Below are 18388 nucleotides of genomic sequence, written 5' to 3'. Positions count from 1 at the left end.
CTTTATGTTGGAGAAACTGCTGTGGTACGGAGAGCATCAGTTCTGAGCAGGGTGCTGTCAGTGGTATTGATACCTTTACTGCGGTCGTCAGTGCCGAGGGTTGTGCACTGTGGATGACACCATAGATTGTAGCGCTGCCAAGCTGCTCAGTGCTGCTGCCGCATGTTTGAGCGGCTCTGGTGGTACCGAGGCAGGGATTGTAGGTTTTCCTTTTGTGCCTTTGACTGAACCCAACTGCTTAGGGTCTTTGGCTTGCACAGTACGGGATGGTTCCACTGCCTCAGAGGTAGGTGGTCTTGGTGCAGTCAGTACCAAAGGGGTCTGAAAGGTCAGGGAACTACTGGTCCTATAAGGTAACCATCCTGTCTTCTTCAAATCTGTGTCCATATGATCCCACTCTAGGTAACTGATAAGCACTGTCTCATCTAGAAGGTGGGATTGAGAAGTCCTGGCAACCGCTAAATAAAGTGACTGTAACACTGTTCTATCAAATTTGGTGTAGCTGATGTAGACTGACCAATTACTGAGGAAAGTGATGGTCTCTTCTGAGATAATCTTGGCTTCTTATTGGGTGAGTACACAGAAGACTGTTGCCAAAGGTAGGTGGGCATCCTCTGTCTGGACTGTCTTTGGTATCTAAAGAGCTTGAGGTTTAGGGCTGAAGTGTAGAGGCAAACAGGTCATCACCCTCCTAATTTGAACAGAGAAACATGATCTTACATCTAGGATGAAGGAACATCATATCTGCAGAGTGGGGGAGTGCATCCTGGAGAGAAGAGACTCTCTCCTAAAAAAAATTAAGGCACTGTAGTGGACAGATAACACAAAATGAGCTCCCAGTGTGGCAATATAGCAAAAAAGGGCTAATGTGAACTTTGGATGTATAAATAGAAGAGCAGTGAGGTGATTTTACCTAGGTATACGGCATTGGAGAGACTGATACTGGAATACTGCATCCAGTGGCCTCATTTTAAAAATGATGCTGAAAAGTTTGACAAGGTGCGGAAAAGAGTCAGAAATTTCTCCCAAAGGCAGTGCTGATCTTTGCGCCGATTTTTGTATTGTGAGTTTGGAGATGTGCATCAGGGCCAAGTGTAGTGTAGTCAGTGCTGAGCATCACTTGCCCCGATTGAATGAACAAGCTTAGCACTCCGCTGCTGAGAGGAGGGCAAGGGTTTGAGTCTCTCCTTGTGGGACGAGGGGGATCAGTACAGGCAGCAGTGTCTATCCAGGTGTTCAGATCTCACTTGCCTTGGTGAGGACGCAGTACTGATTCTCAGTGCTGGGGTAGGAAGTTGGCACCAAGATAGTCTTCGCTGGTTCCTGATCTTTGCCTGATGTGCTGTGGATTTTTGCCAATAGTGAACTTGGATGTTGCGTGCCAGATTGCAGGAGCATTGGCTGACTGGAACTTAGAGACCAGATCAATCTGGGATGTCAAACTTCGCTCTTCGGGCTCTTAAGTCCCTCTCATTGATTGTCTGAGTTAATATAAATTCTTCTGAGAGTCTCTGGACTTAGTTGTTGAGATGGAAAAGGAACGGCATACCGAGCAGCAGTCTAACACATGGTTCTCCCTGAGATGACAAACACAGCAGCTGCGGCCATCTATGAGTGAAATGAGTGTCACAGAACTGCCACAGTTTGAATCATGTGGGTTTTGAATCTGCCAGTTTAGGTCTGGATACCAGGTAAAAATAAGAGAGGAAAAAATTTAACTTTAAATTTTTCTTTTTTTTTTTGGGCAGGGTGGTGTGTGTTAATACAGAAAAATTTTAAAAGGAGGAATTTGAAGAGAATTAACTAATTTACAAGAGAAAATTCTGCTAAAAGGAAGGGGGTGGACACCACTTGTTTTGTCTCACTGCCATGGGCAGTAAGAGGAACTGAGAGTTGCAGCCACTTTTAGGCTGAAGGCACGCACTAAGGCATGCACAGCACACCTGTGGCCCAATGAACACCACTAGCTAAAGATTCTACTCTCATGCACGAGGCCCAGGTGGGCACCTACACGGAGATTGACATGAACAAATACTGGAAGAAATGTAACCTACTGTAGGACAGCAACTGTACATGAACAGCTCAATTCAACTGTTAAACTGCCAAACTGGCACGCTCAGACATTGTCTCTCTGCCATTGCATTATGCCCCCCCCGCCACACACACACTGTGCTAGCTCTTTTCATAGTCAAAGCATTTGTACTGAAAATGCCAGGCTTAAAAAACAAAAATTACCAGATACTGGCTCAAAGACTAAAAACTACATTGTGCTTTCACAGTCTGACCTGTGTGAAGGGCAGTGTACAGCTACATATCTCCAGGAGCAGTGGAGGGAAGGAATCATGCCTCCAAGCAGGGAGTTATAAGCTAGTGGCCCATGACAATATCACACCAAAATGCTCTGTACCATATTTCTCTTTTTGAACATATCCTCATAATTACCCCTCCCTCTTACCCAGCCCTTGAACTCTCACCCATGCACACACATGTAGGTGTAGACATATTATATTCTTGAGAGCCAGAGGATCAAATCTACTAAATGATGACCTGTAAGAAAAATGCCCCCCTCACCTGCACACACTATTCAGAGGCAATGCCAGGTCAGAAGCCAACCCCTCGAAACATCACATGAGGGAAGAAGAGGGTGCTGAGATTCCTACCACAATGTGTTATCCCTAGACCCTATTTGGGGGATCCAGATTTCAAATTTGGCCTCTAGCTGGTAGGCATCTGAAAAGGTTGAGGACCCATTCTCTTGCTGTTCCCCCTCCCATCCCAGAGCTTCCTCGAGCTTTTGGGTTGCTGATGAGAGGACGGGTTGTGTAGAATTTCTCTACTACTATACTCCTGCCTTGTCCTCCACTTTTGAGTTCACCTCCCTTGTCAATAGTTCCAGTACTGCCCCTGCTCAAAGCAGAAAACATCTGGATGCCAATAAGACAAGCTGGCATTATAAGTCATTAATCATTTCATACAGATTTTGATTCAGCATCAGTGGGAAATGTGTGTGGCATGCCTGATTAGATCAGAAGGACTAACTATTGAATGCCTTGAAATTCTTTATACAATATATTGGGTTCTGATGCCAGCCTCAGTCTTCAGCAGGACTGATACACAACACCGTCCTGACATCGGAAAAGACTCAGCAGCATCTCTACGCTTCAGACTTCAAGGAAGTGTGTGCAATGAAGAACAAACCAAGAAACTTCTGAAAATGAACTCCCTCTACCTCATCTTTTTGTGCCAAAGACCGTTAAATCATCAAGACACAATAAGACAAGGAAAGGGCAGTTTCACCTTTAACTCTGAACCCACCCAGCTGTATTGCAAACTGCATACATCGACTGAAAACAGTCAGCAGATACAAAGATTCAGTTCAGAATTACACAAATAGGTTTACGGACAAATTCTATAGGTGGATCTGCAGCATCATGGCCTACTGTGTGTATACAGATTTATTCATGACTTAGGAAAAATGAAAATCCATATAATCATTTGCCCTGCATCTTGTGTACTTGCTTACACCCACACAGACAGGCAAGGCAGCATTCTGCAGTGATGTAAATGACCATACAACAATGAACTGGGACCTGGATTTTTAGGGGAACTGGGCAGTTCAAAGAATTGGGTTTAAGAATCTCCCACTTACAGGTGGTTGGTTTGAACTGAAAGCTACCACTTATTGGAAGGTTGGTAACTTCTCTGAAAGGAGACTGGTGGGTTCAGTCCAAATCCCCGTGGACAAGACTTTATAAGATTACCAACAAGGGTGCCAAATGTTATGTCAGTGGGTTGTCTCAGCAGAAAAACCAAGAAACAACAAAAAGAAAAGGAGTACTTGTGGCACCTTAGCGATGAAGTGAGCTGTAGCTCACGAAAGCTTATGCTCAAATAAATTGGTTAGTCTCTAAGGTGCCACAAGTCCTCCTTTTCTTCTTGCGAATACAGACTAACACAGCTGTTACTCTGAAACATGAAAAAACAATGGTCACTCTCAGTTTAGGCACATAGGCAAAGTAATGTGAAGGAAACTTGCACTGCTGCTGCTCATACTGTACCTGCTCTGTGAATAAATAGGAGGCTCAGTCTCCAGGTATCTTAGTCTAGCACCTCTCACCAGCACTAAATCACCCAGTTTTTTTAAAAATTAGATCTCAGGCACCTCTGGAGTTCTTCTGTGTGACGCAGACATGTATGCTAACCACAGAATGAATTAGGCCAATATGCTGCTGTGCACGCACAAAGATTAAAAACACACCCAAAACAACTCCACCACATAAAAGCTGAATGTATACTGTGAACCAGCAGCCCATAAAATGTCACTGATGTAGAGGATTAGACATCCATAAACATTTTACACTAGAACACATGGGGGGGAGGGGAAAAGCAAGAGGATTATAACTGTACCTGGTAGAGTTTTATTACGTGCGGGTGGTCAAGCATTTTCATTATCTGCACTTCTCGATAGATCTTTTCCAGGTTCACTGCATCGAGCTGAGATTTGTCAATTATTTTTATTGCCACCTGTAGCAAAAGAACAAAAAAAAATTTCTCTCTTTAAATCAATTTTCCAGTCTTGTCTACCCCTGCTTGTTAACAGGACCCCAAATTCCTATAACTCTGGGTCATTTTTTTATTTAAAAAATATACCTGCTATATCTTAGAATTTGATAATTCAATTATAAAAACTAAGGCACATAAGATATCACGTTGTTGATCTAGGAACTCAACTGCTGACCAAAATCTCTTTAGCATTGTGGAAGGGTGCAGACAGTACCAGCAGGGGCTTAGACAGAGGAGCAGAGACCTCAAGTGCTGCTTAATTTGTGCATGTGAGCAAGTGGACTGAAGTAATAAATGGAGAAACCGCAGCCTAATGCCTGGGAACCAGAAGCAGTATTGAGGGATCAAACAGCTTGACAGACTTCTTGCAGCAGCACCATGTCACTGTCTGGCACAATGCAATGATAAGTTCTCAAACAAAAACTAGTCAGTATTTTTTCATTTGCAAAATACATGAGTAAAACCTTCAATTACAGCTTGCTTTGCTACCCCAGAGTCTGATCCTGCAAACACTTATGCACATGCTTAATTCCATACACATAAGTAGTTCCAGGCAGCCAGGATTTCACCCACAAAATTTTAAATAAAGTTTTGAACTCAAGTTCTTGACTCAGCACATGCAATCAAAACATACTTAGCTAATGCAATTCGGATTGTTAAGGACTTTTATTTCACTGTGATTAATGTCCTAGATATAAGGATGTCTGTAACTACCCTGTTGAGAAAGTGTAAAATCTCTGCAAGGAAACTCATGTCAGTTACACAGAGCAAACTGAGTCCATGTTGTTTAGAAGCTAGTTTGGGGTCCTACAGACCTCATTCCCAGTCAATACTGGAGAACTGAGTTACATAGAACTATACTTAAGGGATTCCCAATTTCACCAAAAAAGGAAACAAAACGTTAGGCGCTATAAAGAACGCAAGAGAAAATACTGAGAATATTAAAGAGACCAATAGTATGTCTCACCTTGAATATCATGTTAAAAGTGTAAAAATAGGCAACAAAAATCAGAGCCATTGAAAGACTTCCATAGGAAAAGAGAATCAAAAGATCGGGCTCATTTCAATAAGAGAATATAGGAAAGTTTATAAAAGAGTGATTGGTACAGGAAAGGTACATCACTCCTGATATTTAATGTCTTCAACAGGACTGGACCTACAACTATAGATGCATTTCCCAAGAACCAGGACTCTTACCTATCAAGAATGGCTAGCAAGCACAAGAGATACATAGGTCCTCAAAGATATGTAGGCACCTAACTTGCATTTATTTCAATACACAGGAGGTGGACCTTATTACCTGAATAAGAATGATAAAGGGCATCACTGTATTAAGAACTAATTACTAAACTCACTTGGCTTTCCTCTCAATAAACCTCTTCATATACAGATACCTGCCCACCCCACCCCTTAACAGACAAAACATAAATAATTATATAATACTTAGTCCTGCCATGAATGCAGAGGACTGGACTAGATGACCTCTAGAGGTCCCCTCCAGTCCTATCATTCTATGAATGAGTAAAGGAATTCATCCTACTGATTGGGAAGGGGGAGAGAGAGAGAGAGAGAGAGAGAAGTATATTTAAAATCTTGGACTGTGATGGGGGTCACATAAGTACCCACATAGAAAGCAACAGGGTAAAACACGAGCACCTGAATTCTATTTCTCATAGTACAAGTACAACATGCACTTAAATTGATAAATTTAACAAACAGAGTAATAATTTGAGCCCAAGACCTTAGTATAATTTTAAAAAGAGCATTTACATGAATGATGTAGCATCAATAGTTGCTAGATAGGATAAAAGATATACTGGGAATATAAACACATGATCTAACATGTGGTACTAACTAGCCACCATTGGAGACATGATACTCCCTGAATCCCTCCTGTTTATCTCCACATCAAATTCAAGTTCATCTCACCTTGATAGCCTTTTACAACTCTATCCTGCTCTAGTATCTGCACTTGTATCTTGCTGCATTACCTCACAAACAAAGCCAGCCTTGACTGCCTGTTTGTCCACTTCTTCCACGTTAATCTTCATGCATGGAACACTCATTCTGAACTATTCCATAATGCCTCTAAGATGCTCCTTCACATCCCTCCTCAAGACCCATTTCTACTGTGATGTCTATGGAAAACAATCACAAGGGCGGTCTTTTTGATTTGTTCGTAAAGCGCCTAGCACAAGGGGATCCCGGTCCATGACTGGGCTCCTACGTGCTACCGTAATACAAGTAATAAATACTGCCACCACCACCACCACCACCAGACAATGGCTAGGAAGATGGCTAGTGGGGAATCTCTATTTGACTGATTTGTAACTCAGAATTAAAAACAACCCTAAAGGATGCAGAACTATCTAAATAAGAACATAACTAGTCTATGTAACCACGTTTCTATTTACCTTCATTCTCCTCCTACCACTCCTTCTGATGACTTATTACACCCATTTGTTGCAACTTGTCTTAAATTAGGCACTAATTTAATCTCCTTGCCTTCAAGCAAAAAGTAGATAGATGAAAGGAATATGTATGCATTTCACTTGATTAGAACTACCCAAATACCCAAAGTTAACCACCCATGTAAGTCTTTGCCAGATCAGGGCCTAAGTTACTGTCTGTGTTACTTCTTGTTCATACACTCTGTAGTTCACTTCCTGGTCACATATAAAAGCAGAGTTGTAAGCAAATTCCTTTTTTTGGTGTGAACATATAAAAGGTATGAATAAACTAGGATGTAAACAAGAATTCAGTCTGTTAAAAAAAATTAAGACTCCTCCCTCCCCAATTTCTGTTTACTGCTAATAAAACAGATTTGTGAACAAGTTTACGGAGGCACAATTTCATCAACCTATAAAACAAGTTTCCTAAAAAATTATAATAACCAAAACAGACACTAAAAATAGAAACAAAAATCCTTAAATACACCTTAGGAAATATCTGCTTAAACAAGTTATTCCTTGTGTGTCAAATTTCCCCACTTTCTCTCATTTACTTTATAGTAGCTCACTGAAAAAGCAATATCAAGCAGACACTGGAATTGGCCTGTTATATTTTCTTAACTATAAACAGGGCAGGTGTGCTCTGGGTGGTGCCCTATTTCTATCACCACTCAGCTTCCTCCCTCAATAAAAAGAATAGAAACCACTACCTTTAAAAGTTACCCAAAATCTATAGGGTAATCCCTACCCCAACCTGGTACCTCACTTTATCCAGATTCTGTCAGAATAATGGATCGCCTATTTTAGGTAAGCAAAGAGGATTTATATTCCAGTTCATTAGAGAAGTAGAATCCAAGTGTACTCACTCACCAGACAAGCCTAATTCAAGAAACCAACCACCTTCTCTCAATTGTTTGTATGATCAATTTTTAAGTTTCCCATTACTTACATTAATAGCCTAATCTCTCCAGACCTCCCTGTACATGGTATCTTACACATCTTAAGTCTTGCCTCTTACTTCATTTATCCACACTAACCCCTTGCTCTAACTCTGTTCCTTAGTAGATGCACAGACTGCAGAAGCTTTATCCATAGAGAAATTGCTGAGCACTTTCCATTTCCTCTCTGTTCTTTCCTTTCATTATTCTAACCCGTTTGCTTTTGCCTTACACTTGAACCACTGCACACTTTTTCCTCGTTCTCTCCCTCTACCCCTTTATGAAGCTCCCTTTAATCATAACTAAAATAACTTTCTCTTATTGCTTGCCTGCATCTTGTGTGCGACAAGACTAATGTACAGAGGCTGACAGGAGCTAAGTTGTGTAGGGATTCAAAGAGGAGAGCGCTTATGTCTGATATGAAAGGTGAGGGAAAGCCAGTAAAGGGTGCTGTAGTGGAGCACAGTCAGAGTGATGACGCACACTAAGTATCCGTGGCAGCATTCTGGACAACCTGAAGGAGGAAGCAGCAAAACTCTTCCTTCCTAGCCTCTTCCTTCATCTTTTTCAGTTCATACAAAATGCTGTCACTCTCTTTAATATACACTTTTTTATTTTGGATTTCCATTCCTCCCCTTCCCCAGGAAAAAAAAAATCTAGCATTTATATGGCTTGCAATTACAAGTTCCTGCAGTGAAGTGTGTAAGCTCCTCGAATTGAAAAAGTGAACTTAAAGTATACAAGCTTTGCTGTTTTTTCTAACAGAGTTTGGCATTTCCACAATTTGCTCCTGTATTTGAATACAGAATCTCTACAGAGATTGTAAAACACCAAAGGAACATAAATATTTCAATGAAGAATGTTTCTGCTTTCAAGTCTATCGATAAAAATTTCCTATGTTGACAACTTTCTCCATGGATGTTAGGCAGTTACTAGCTCCCAAGGTTAGCAAAAGTGCATGCCCAAAACAAAGTTTTTAAAAGATACAATTCAGCTGAGTTGTCTTGCAAACCATCAAGGACCTATTCCTCAGTCAGACCTAGCTAAAGAAAGAAAGAAAAAAATAAAACAGATGAGTTGTGAGAGAGTAAATAGGGTCTTCATTTACCTGTAATCTCAGTTAATCTATACCAGATGCTTCTGTTATTTTTCAACAGTAAATGTATAATTATAGTTTTACCATCTTTGAGACTCAAGTTATTTAAAAAAGTACTTAAAATTGAAAAGGCGTTTTCCACATTTACTTAGTAAAGTCCCTTCTGGCATTGGAACTAACTAAAGAACAAAAATAATCTCTGGGACCAACCATGGGGAGTTTCATCCCCGAAGGAGACTCTTCAGAAAACTGAGCATGTAAAAAGCAAGTGGCAGAATGACTCCTGCTGTAACATTTATTATAGTTTAATGTTAAATTAATGTGCTTTCTTTGTGGCTTTCTACCACTTCCTCCTTTTCCAAATGTTCCCCATTGAGAGGACATGCTACAGATGTTTTAAAATCTCCTAATACAACACAACCTGTCTACATTTAGAAGACGGTGAAAAGACTGTGAAAATAATTCCTTCATTTGAAGGTCAGGAAGCCAGAGAGCTCCAAGAAATTCAGTCCTCAGGTCAAATGTTTCAGTGCAAATCCCAAGAAAATCTGTTTTAATGGCTTCCAAATAACATTAGCCTTCTCATACTAAAAATCAGTCTCTCAGATTCTAAAGAAAAAGGTATTTGTATTAGAGACCAGCATGCTACACAATCTCATTAAAGAGAGTCTATTGTACTAGAGTTCTACATTTCCCACACTATCAAATAGCTGTTTATTGCAAAAATTCTATTACTATCAATTAACATTATTGCTCTAAGAACCCTGCACTTACAGCTATGTAACTTGCAAATCCTTTGTCACATTTAGTTTTCATGCAGCGTATTCAGGTACAGTAGTGTGTCAAAGAACCTGACAAGCCAACACTTCCTGTGAAGTCTGAAAATGTCTTTATAAAAGCCTTATCGCATTAAGAGCAAGAATGTTCTTTTAATGTCATCAAGCCTTGAACTTACACAGCTGAACTTGTTTCAGTTTAATCACAAGTGACATGATCCAAACAAGTTAGGAAAGAATCAATTTTGGTCACTTAAAATGTAATACTGTACTTGGTAGCCTTACAACTTTCCTTGGCTAGATTTTCATTTACAAAGGCCTAACTTTGTGTTTAAAAATGCAATTACATTCTTTACAATTAGAATAATGGGCAAGTTACTCAGCTGTATTAGGTGAACTCTGGTATAAAGCTGAATGGGCAGTCTGCAAAACAAAAAGACCCTGAATTAGCATCCAAACCCTCCTCCTTCCTGTGGTTTAGTTATTATTACTAACAAAAAAAGATGAACTTCACTTTTAGTTTTCTTCTTACCATTGGTTTTCCCTAGGGTTTCCCTCCAGGACCTCCTCTACTCTAATGCTCTCTCTTTCCAGAGAATCCCTTAGTATCTTCCTTTCCATTCTAGATGGAGTTAAAAAGCTGCCCCCACAAAATGAGTTAAGCAAACTTCAGCAGCTTTATACAGTGTTCTATCACCTGCTGTGATGGTAGGTCAACAGATGAACTCTGCCATCCTGTTAAATATCCATGAACACATTCTTGCTTCAGTCAAATGTTTAAAAAAATCAAGATTTTCGGTGTACAGATCACTCAACATGAGAATTGCCACACTGCCTCTTTGATTTAAAATGTAATTATACGAGTGTAAATGTTTTTTATTTAGCTACATGCTAGTTCATTCTTTTGAATTTCTGAAATAATCCCATGTGTGGTACTCTTGCTGACTACGAATAGCTGTGTATCAGCAACACAAAAAGCATTTATATCAAATAATGCAGACCAATAAATATTAAAGGCTTCTTATTTCTAGCTCATCCAGAGACTTTATAAAAACACTCATGATAATGAACAGAATAAAACGTAATGGGTACTCTCTTGCTATAGTTAAGTGCTAGCAGTTTTTCTGAAACAAAGATGCAGTAAGAGGTGCTGCTAATTACAGAAATATTTTATTGTCTATTCTCTAATACAGGTTGAGGTTTTATATTAGGATTGACGTAATATATGCATAAATATTTTCTTAATCTGAAATGGAGAAATATAGACATCTGGCTTCTCTGTTTCAAATGTTTAAAGGTATATTAGATACCTCAGCCTTTTTTGAATCCTGAATTTTTTTGCCCTTTGTTGGATCTGAAGGGCAAAAAAATCACGAAAATACTATGCAACTACTCATAAATGTGAAGTTGCACTTAGCACTGAGTTCATTTTTATCAGCAATCTTGTGTCTTGAGTAGAACAAAACATGGGTCAAATCCTATTTAGTTCAAATTGAATGCTGCTTCTGACTGCAGCAAAGATTTCAATTTTACATTTTTGCACCGAAACTGTTGAACTATGAAATCTTTTTCAGTGAAACTGAAAATACAGCTCACTAGCAATCACTAACATCTTTCAGAAATGTCATAACATAGCACGGATCTTTCCAGTATACCATGTAAAGGTTTGCTTGGTGCATGACTGAATTCTCATTTCTCTAGCATGGTCAACCTCTGTGTATGGTAACACATGCCACCACCCACAGCACACACCAAATTAAGGACAATTATTCAAGTCACATGATTCTAGCATACTCCTACAGTTAGGTTGCAAATCACTGTGTATTTAACACACCTCTCCCCACTACCACACACAACTTTCATGATTAAGAGTAATAAATGCTTTAGATCAGCTTAAAGGTGACCTGAAAAGGAGGGTGGAGGGGGGGAAATGGTCTTACCCCCCCCCAACACACACACTTTTAAGATGCATAAAAGCCTAAAACCTATTTGAAATCGTCCCTGGTTTTTTTTAACCTTCAAAATCTCAGGAATATTAAGTCTTTCCTTCTCCCCCCACCCCCCTCCCTTTTTTTTTTGGCTAAAGGACTAGAGAATTGGAGTGGGAGCCTTCTCTGCTTCTCTGCCTTCAACTGAAGGGGCAGGGAACTGAAACTGTGAGACTTCTAAATTTAAACAGATATCAAACAAAAAAGTGTGTCTGACTAATAATCCTTACTTTAAATTTTTCAAGCTTAATTTAATTTCTGCTTAGTTTTGATGCTACCCTCGTAGTCGTCCTGTCATCCAGAAAAAAGACAAAAACTTCTAATGAAAGGGAAATGCTGAATATCCTTCAGACCTATAAGACACAAAGCAAAAAAGGCACAAATCCAGATTTTCTCTTTTGCAGCTGCCATTTAGGTTGCACAGGTCAACTTAAAACCTTAGGCCCTGTCTAGGTTAGAGAAATTTGCACGAGTGCAATTACCCTGATGCAAGCTCCCTATGTAGACACACTGTAATAGCATAAAACATGGCTTACTCCGATCTGGAATACATCATGCTGGTGCAAGCCCCATAGAAACAATGGAGTGCTTCTACATCATGGGTTTGCTCCAACATAGCTACATCAGTATTAGCTTCCCTTAAATCCGTTTGTGCTAAACCAATTTGTGGGTCACAACAAGGGGGGAGGGCTGTTGTGTTTTAAACTAGTGCACTTATGAGTATGTATCATGCATACACACACTTGATCAGCCAATGGTTCATCTAGTTCAGGATCCAATACGCTGGATCAGCCAACCATTCATCTAGTTCAATATTCTGCCTTCTAAAGAAGCCTCTTTGGAGGAAAATACAACCACATGTAATGGACAATTAGGCAATAACATGCCTATAGGAGAAGGTTTTCCAAGTTCAAGCAGTTGGTGGCCGACATGTCTCGAACCATGAGGACCGATTAGTAAAAACTGTTTAAGATAGTTCGTGGAGCGATAGCTTATATCAATACGTAGGTGACTAACGATTTGAGTTTTATGTTTAATGCCCTATATCTTGTAGGAAAGAATGCCACAGGTTGATGATGTATTTGAATATTTCTTTTATCTGTAAGTTTATTACTTTTATAATTCCATAGGGTGTCCCTCTTATATTATGAGGCAGTGAGCAGCAGATTCAGGCTGATGTTCTCTACCATTCATGCTTATACCTCATGTCACTACTTACCTCCTAAAACTAAGCAGTCCTAATCTTTCTGGGCTTCCCTTATGACTCTTTCAATGCTTCTAATTATTTTTGTTGCTGTCTCCTATTTTTCCTATGTCCTCCTGAACATAATTTCTTCTCCTGTGTCCATATTCATGAACATAAACCTAATTCTCTGATCACAGGATATTTCTGTGATACAACAAACATGTACTGCATGCAAGAACCTATCAAAAATACAGCTGCCTCCTCTGAAGCATCTAGTACTGACTGATCTTAAAGGCGCATTACAGGACTATATCAACCATGGTTGAGAATACCTAACAATTCCTACATTTCTATTAACTTTCACATTTCTTCACTTGAGTACTCAAATGCAACATTAAGGTTGCAGTTATATGATTTCACACTCAATTTAGAACTAGTTTGCCATACTCCACCTTCTGGACTATGTTTTCTTCTTATGTACACATTCTGTTTCACTCTGATTTCACCTTTAACTATATTAGATTAATTTCATGACAAGAAACTTTAAGATCTGCATCATTTCATTACAATTCCACTACATAACTAAGCAGAGTTGGTGGAACCCACACTGGTCTGATTCTGAACCATTTACAGTAATGGTACTTGGTCAGAACGCAAGTTCTCTTTACCATTAGTGAAAGTTAATAGGGTCCCTCTCCCTTGCAACCCAGCTAGCCACTCCTACTGACTGACCCAACAATGAAGTTCTACCTAATCCTATGTTTATAAATTTCTTGTTGTGGAAATAACTGGAAATGCAAAAACAAACAAACAAACAAATAAAGTGCACAAGATTCAACCACAAAACTTTGGAAAGGGAAAACCTGCTACAAAAATTATGGGGAAAATATGATATAGGTTTCATTTTAGCTTAATTTTAAAATATACCATGTGAAACAACGGTCATTCATAGTAAGTTCTCCCTGCCATTCACATTCCTGGAATCACTTCCATCTTGGCAGTAGCAATTCACAATGTGAGCTATAAAAACAACTTCCAGACTGAGCACAGCATACAAGGCCCTAACCAAGAAGAAAACCTAATCAATCAAATTTAAAATGTATTGATACTGACATTTAGTAAAGTTTTTAGAATGTACTTCTATTAATTTCAGCCATTTTTTGAAGCTGACAACTTTTACCAAACAGAATATTGCCAAGCTATTTAAACTCAAAGCGTAGATGATTTTAAATTTTCACAAAGCTCAACAGAGATCTAATTTTTGAATTACAATGAAAAGTTAAGATTGCCTCCGCAATGCCATTGAGACACGGTGCCTGAAGACCAGTAAGCAAACATTGCCTGGTGAAAAGAAAAGGAGTACTTGTGGCAACTTAGAGACTAAAATTTATTTCAGCATATTTCAAGAAATCCACTGAATGCATCCGATGAAGTGAGCTGTAGCTCACGAAAGCTTATGCTGAAATAAATTGGTTAGTCTCTAAGGTGCCACAAGTACTCCTTTTCTTTTTGCGGATACAGACTAACACTGCTGCGACTCTGAAAATTGCCTGGTGAGTGAAACATTAACACTATAATTGAACACTACTTAAAATTCTAATTTCCAAACTTGGATATTTAATAGTAGCAAGGAAAGGATTTAAAAATTATTTGAGTACCTTAATATATAATTTGAGAAGTGAGGCCATAACTTGATCAAATTTCCTTTAATACTTTGGATTGTCACAGAATCACAGTAATGTAGGGCTGGAAGAGACCTCAAGAGGTCAATAACATTCTTCAAAGTTGTGTGTGACCACTACTATGTGTCCTGCACTAATGTTAAAAGTAAAACTATAGTTAAAGTTAACAATTATAATTTTGCCTCCTGCCTATTGATACTTCTACCACTTAAGATCACTGTAAGTGAAAGATTACTGGTTTCAATTTCTTTACTTTGTGCTTTTGACATCATTTTGTTCAGTTTCCCTGTCTGTGTGGATCATTCACATCGCACCACAGAAAAAGGGTTTTTTTAACATAGGAAATATGATCAGATCATAAAAATTGACAAGTAACTTAAAACCAGGTACACTAACTGAAAGTACTTATGTTTTAAAAGTTATTAAGCGATGATATCCAAAGGTGCTTCTTCCATCAGATATTTAATATTTTAAAAATATGCCTAGCTACATTTTTACCCAAGTAGACTATAGTTGTTTAATTATAGATGATGCGTAAAATAATTATCCTTTTCTGAGACTGGTATTTAATTGATAACTTGGGTAACTTGCATTTCTGAAAAGATGACTGTTTTTAATTTAGTACCCAGACAAGCTAATTCAGGGGAATGGGGTATGAGGGAATCATCATTCTTCAAACTGAAGTACCAAAGCTGGCCCTACACCTGGAGATATTGAATAGATGACAAACCTGACAGCAGAACACAGAACAATTTAGCCTTTAGGGTGAAAACCTGCAGTGCTTAATTTGTGCCAGGGCTTGCTAGGGCAGAGTCCTGGCACCTCTAGGACCGGCACTTCAAAGCCCCGGCAACTCAGGGCTTGCCGCATGAGTTATGGAAGTAAATATAAATAAATAAATGAATGAAATCGCTCGAGCCAGGGCACCTAACTGTGGGAGCCCCGGCCCCTCGCTCCCGACAAATCAAGCGCTGCAGCCCCGTTCTGCGGTCGGTGGTGACCAAGTCACCCCGCCGGCAGTTTCTCGGGAAGGGGCTGTCCCTAACAGCCGCTTCCCGGCTCGCGCCGGTCTCGTTCCCAACGCTGTACAGCCCCGGACCCCCCGAGCTCTGTTGGCCCCCTTGAAAAAAATATTCCCTCGCCTCCCTCGCCTCCTTACTGGCCAGGGCGCGGCCACGACTCACGGAATTCGCCCCCCGCGGCGCTCCCCCCCGGCTCTGCCCCGGGACAGCCCCGGCGGGAGCTCCCAGGGCCGGCCGGCCCCGCTCCCGCGCCGCGCGTCCTGAGGCCGGCTCCATCCCCGGCCCCGCCGCAGGGACCAAGGCAGCCGAGGGGAGGCTGCGGGCCGGCCGCGCCTGGGACAGCGGCCTTCGGACGGGGGGGGGGGGGGGCGCACCTGGAGCCGCCCCCGGGGCAGCCCCTATGGGGGTCGGAACCAGCCGCCCGCGGGGCTGGGGGGCGGTACCAGGCCCTCGGGCCGGCAGCGGTGGCGGGGGGCGGGGCAGGGTCCGGCCCGGCCCCGCCTCCTTACGAGCCGGTCCCCGGTGGGGGGAGGAGGAGGGGGGGGCGCCGGTTCCCCCCCCCGCGCGGCCCGGCCGCCTCACCTCGCTGCGCGTGATCCGGTGCCGCCCCAGCTTCACCACGGCGAAGTTGCCCTTCCCCAGCGTGCCCTCGATGTCGTAGAACCCGACGCGGACGGGCCCGGGCCCGCGGGGCAGCAGCGGGGGGGGCCGCCGGGGCTCGGCCATTACCATGCTGGGCTCGGGGGGCGGTGGCGGCGGCGGCTCCGGCTCGGTCTGTCTGGGGCCGTGCGGAGCCCTGCAGCCGCGCCGCCCCGCCCCCCCGCGTCACCGCGCGCGTCAGCGAAGGCGGAGTCTCGCCATGGCAACCGTAGCCACCGCCACCGGATGAGCAACGGCCTCCTGGGGCTGTTCCCTGGGGGGCGCCCCCTCCCACCGGCAGCGGGGCTCCCCGCACAGCCGTCCCCGGCAGAGCGCCTCCTCCCCGCCGGGCTGGGGCTGGGAGAGACCAGTGCGGGGAGAGTGGGCGAACACTGTGCCCGGGGGGCCCGGCTTGGGGGGGGGGGGCTACCTGCACGCCCCCCCTCGAAGATGGGGAGAGCGTCCCCCACAGCTTGATTCTCCCCCAGCTTCCCCACCCCCGAGTTGGGGGCAGGGAGACCCCCCCCCCAAGACCGGGTTAGCCTGACTGCCGGGCCTGTCGCCACCCCCTCTGCTGCTGTGCCCCCCCCTTGCACACAGCCCCAGTGCCACCCCCCCCCCGGACAGCACTCCCCCGGGCTCCCAGTGCCCTGCCTCCCCGCCCCCCCCGGACAGCACTCCCCCGGGCTCCCAGTGCCCTGCCTTCCCCCCCCCCCCAACTGCACAGCACTCCCCCGGGCTCCCTCCCAGTGCCCTGCCTCCCCCCCCCCCCAACTGCACAGCACTCCCCCGGGCTCCCAGTGCCCTGCCTCCCCCCCCCCCCCAACTGCACAGCACTCCCCCGGGCTCCCAGTGCCCTGCCTTCCCCCCCCCCCAACTGCACAGCACTCCCCCGGGCTCCCAGTGCCCTGCCTCCCCCCCCCCCAACTGCACAGCACTCCCCTGGGCTCCCAAGCCCAGGTGCCCCATCCCCCTTAGCCTTCCCTCCATGGCTGTTGCCCATCTCTGCCCACACAAGGCCACACCAGCTCCTAGGGCTGCCCTGGCCCCTGCACCCCCTTCCTCAGGGCCACGGAACCAGCTGGGCACCTAAGTCCTGCCCCGCTCCTAGGGTGCGGCTGCCCAGGGTTCCCACCCTTTGCTCCGCCAGACCACAGATCCTGTACGTGCCCTAGGACTTGATCACACACCTTGGCCAGTGCTCAAACCCACCCAGGATTTCCCCTAAAGGGGGCCACCTCGGCCCAGGCAGATGGCACCAGGAGCTCTGATGCAGCCCCTGGCAGGCTACAGTTCCACGCAGCAGGACGGCAGCTTCCTGCCCTGGAGAGTCGAATGTTGGCCATGCTTGGCGGAGTCTCTGTGAAATATTGCCTAATAGTTGCTCGAGGTGCTCTATTCTACCAGGGAATTTGCCAAATACATTTTATATATTTTTGGTAGCAAAAGAATGGAGCTGCCTTTTTCCTACTTTTATCGATGCTAACCCTTACCATATCTGTCTGAAACAAATTATTCAGCAAGTTAGACAGAAAGCTTCATTTGCACAGCCCATCTTGTACAGCACAGGGTAACGTCAATTTTGGTTCAAATGCAGAGGCTTTTAAAATAAAACTTCAAAATAACGTTCCTGGGAAAACTGCAGCCAGGAGAACAGCCTTTCTGCAGATGGTTTTGCTACCCATGATTCACTTCTTGTTGTGCTTCAAACAAAGTGATCCAAATACTTTACACAAACACTTTTACAGTGTGTGATCTCAAACAAAATACTCAGGAATTATTCAGACAATTTCAGCAACTGTCCAAAAGTATCAAATGTGGAGCACATGTGCCCTCTAGTGGACCACTGTCCTATGTATAACTAGGGTCCTACCAAATTAAAGGTCCATTGTGGTCAATTTCAGGTATGAGGATTTTAAAAATTGTAAATTTCATGATTTCAGCTATTTAAATCTGAAATGTCACGGTGTTGTAATTGTAGGGCTCTGACCCAAAAAGGAGTTGGGGGGTGGGGGTGTCACAAGGTTATTGTAGGGAGATTGCGGGAC

The 18388-nt window shown here is 43.1% G+C and overlaps 1 protein-coding gene across 14 annotated transcripts in view; it reads right to left on the bottom strand.

Annotated features, from left to right (window-relative positions):
• The window catches only part of SIK2 (salt inducible kinase 2), a 115633-nt gene extending 99072 nt beyond the window's left edge, over positions 1–16561 (bottom strand). For 2 of the 14 annotated variants that reach the window (XM_073321217.2, XM_073321205.2), the window contains exons 1-3: positions 16284–16561; positions 10208–10246; positions 4408–4524 (exon numbers count right to left, since the gene is read on the bottom strand). In XM_073321217.2, the coding sequence (XP_073177318.1) occupies positions 4408–4524; positions 10208–10246; positions 16284–16433 (306 nt within the window). In that variant the 5' untranslated portion in view covers positions 16434–16561. The other 12 variants (XM_073321211.1, XM_073321208.1, XM_073321210.1 and 9 more) reach the window with 12 other exon arrangements.
• Between the last annotated feature and the right edge of the window lie 1827 nt (positions 16562–18388).

This window comes from Lepidochelys kempii, chromosome 22 (genome assembly GCF_965140285.1).
Source record: "Lepidochelys kempii isolate rLepKem1 chromosome 22, rLepKem1.hap1, whole genome shotgun sequence".
NCBI classification, from domain to species: Eukaryota; Metazoa; Chordata; order Testudines; family Cheloniidae; genus Lepidochelys; species Lepidochelys kempii.
This window is presented reverse-complemented; position numbering and strand designations above follow the sequence as displayed.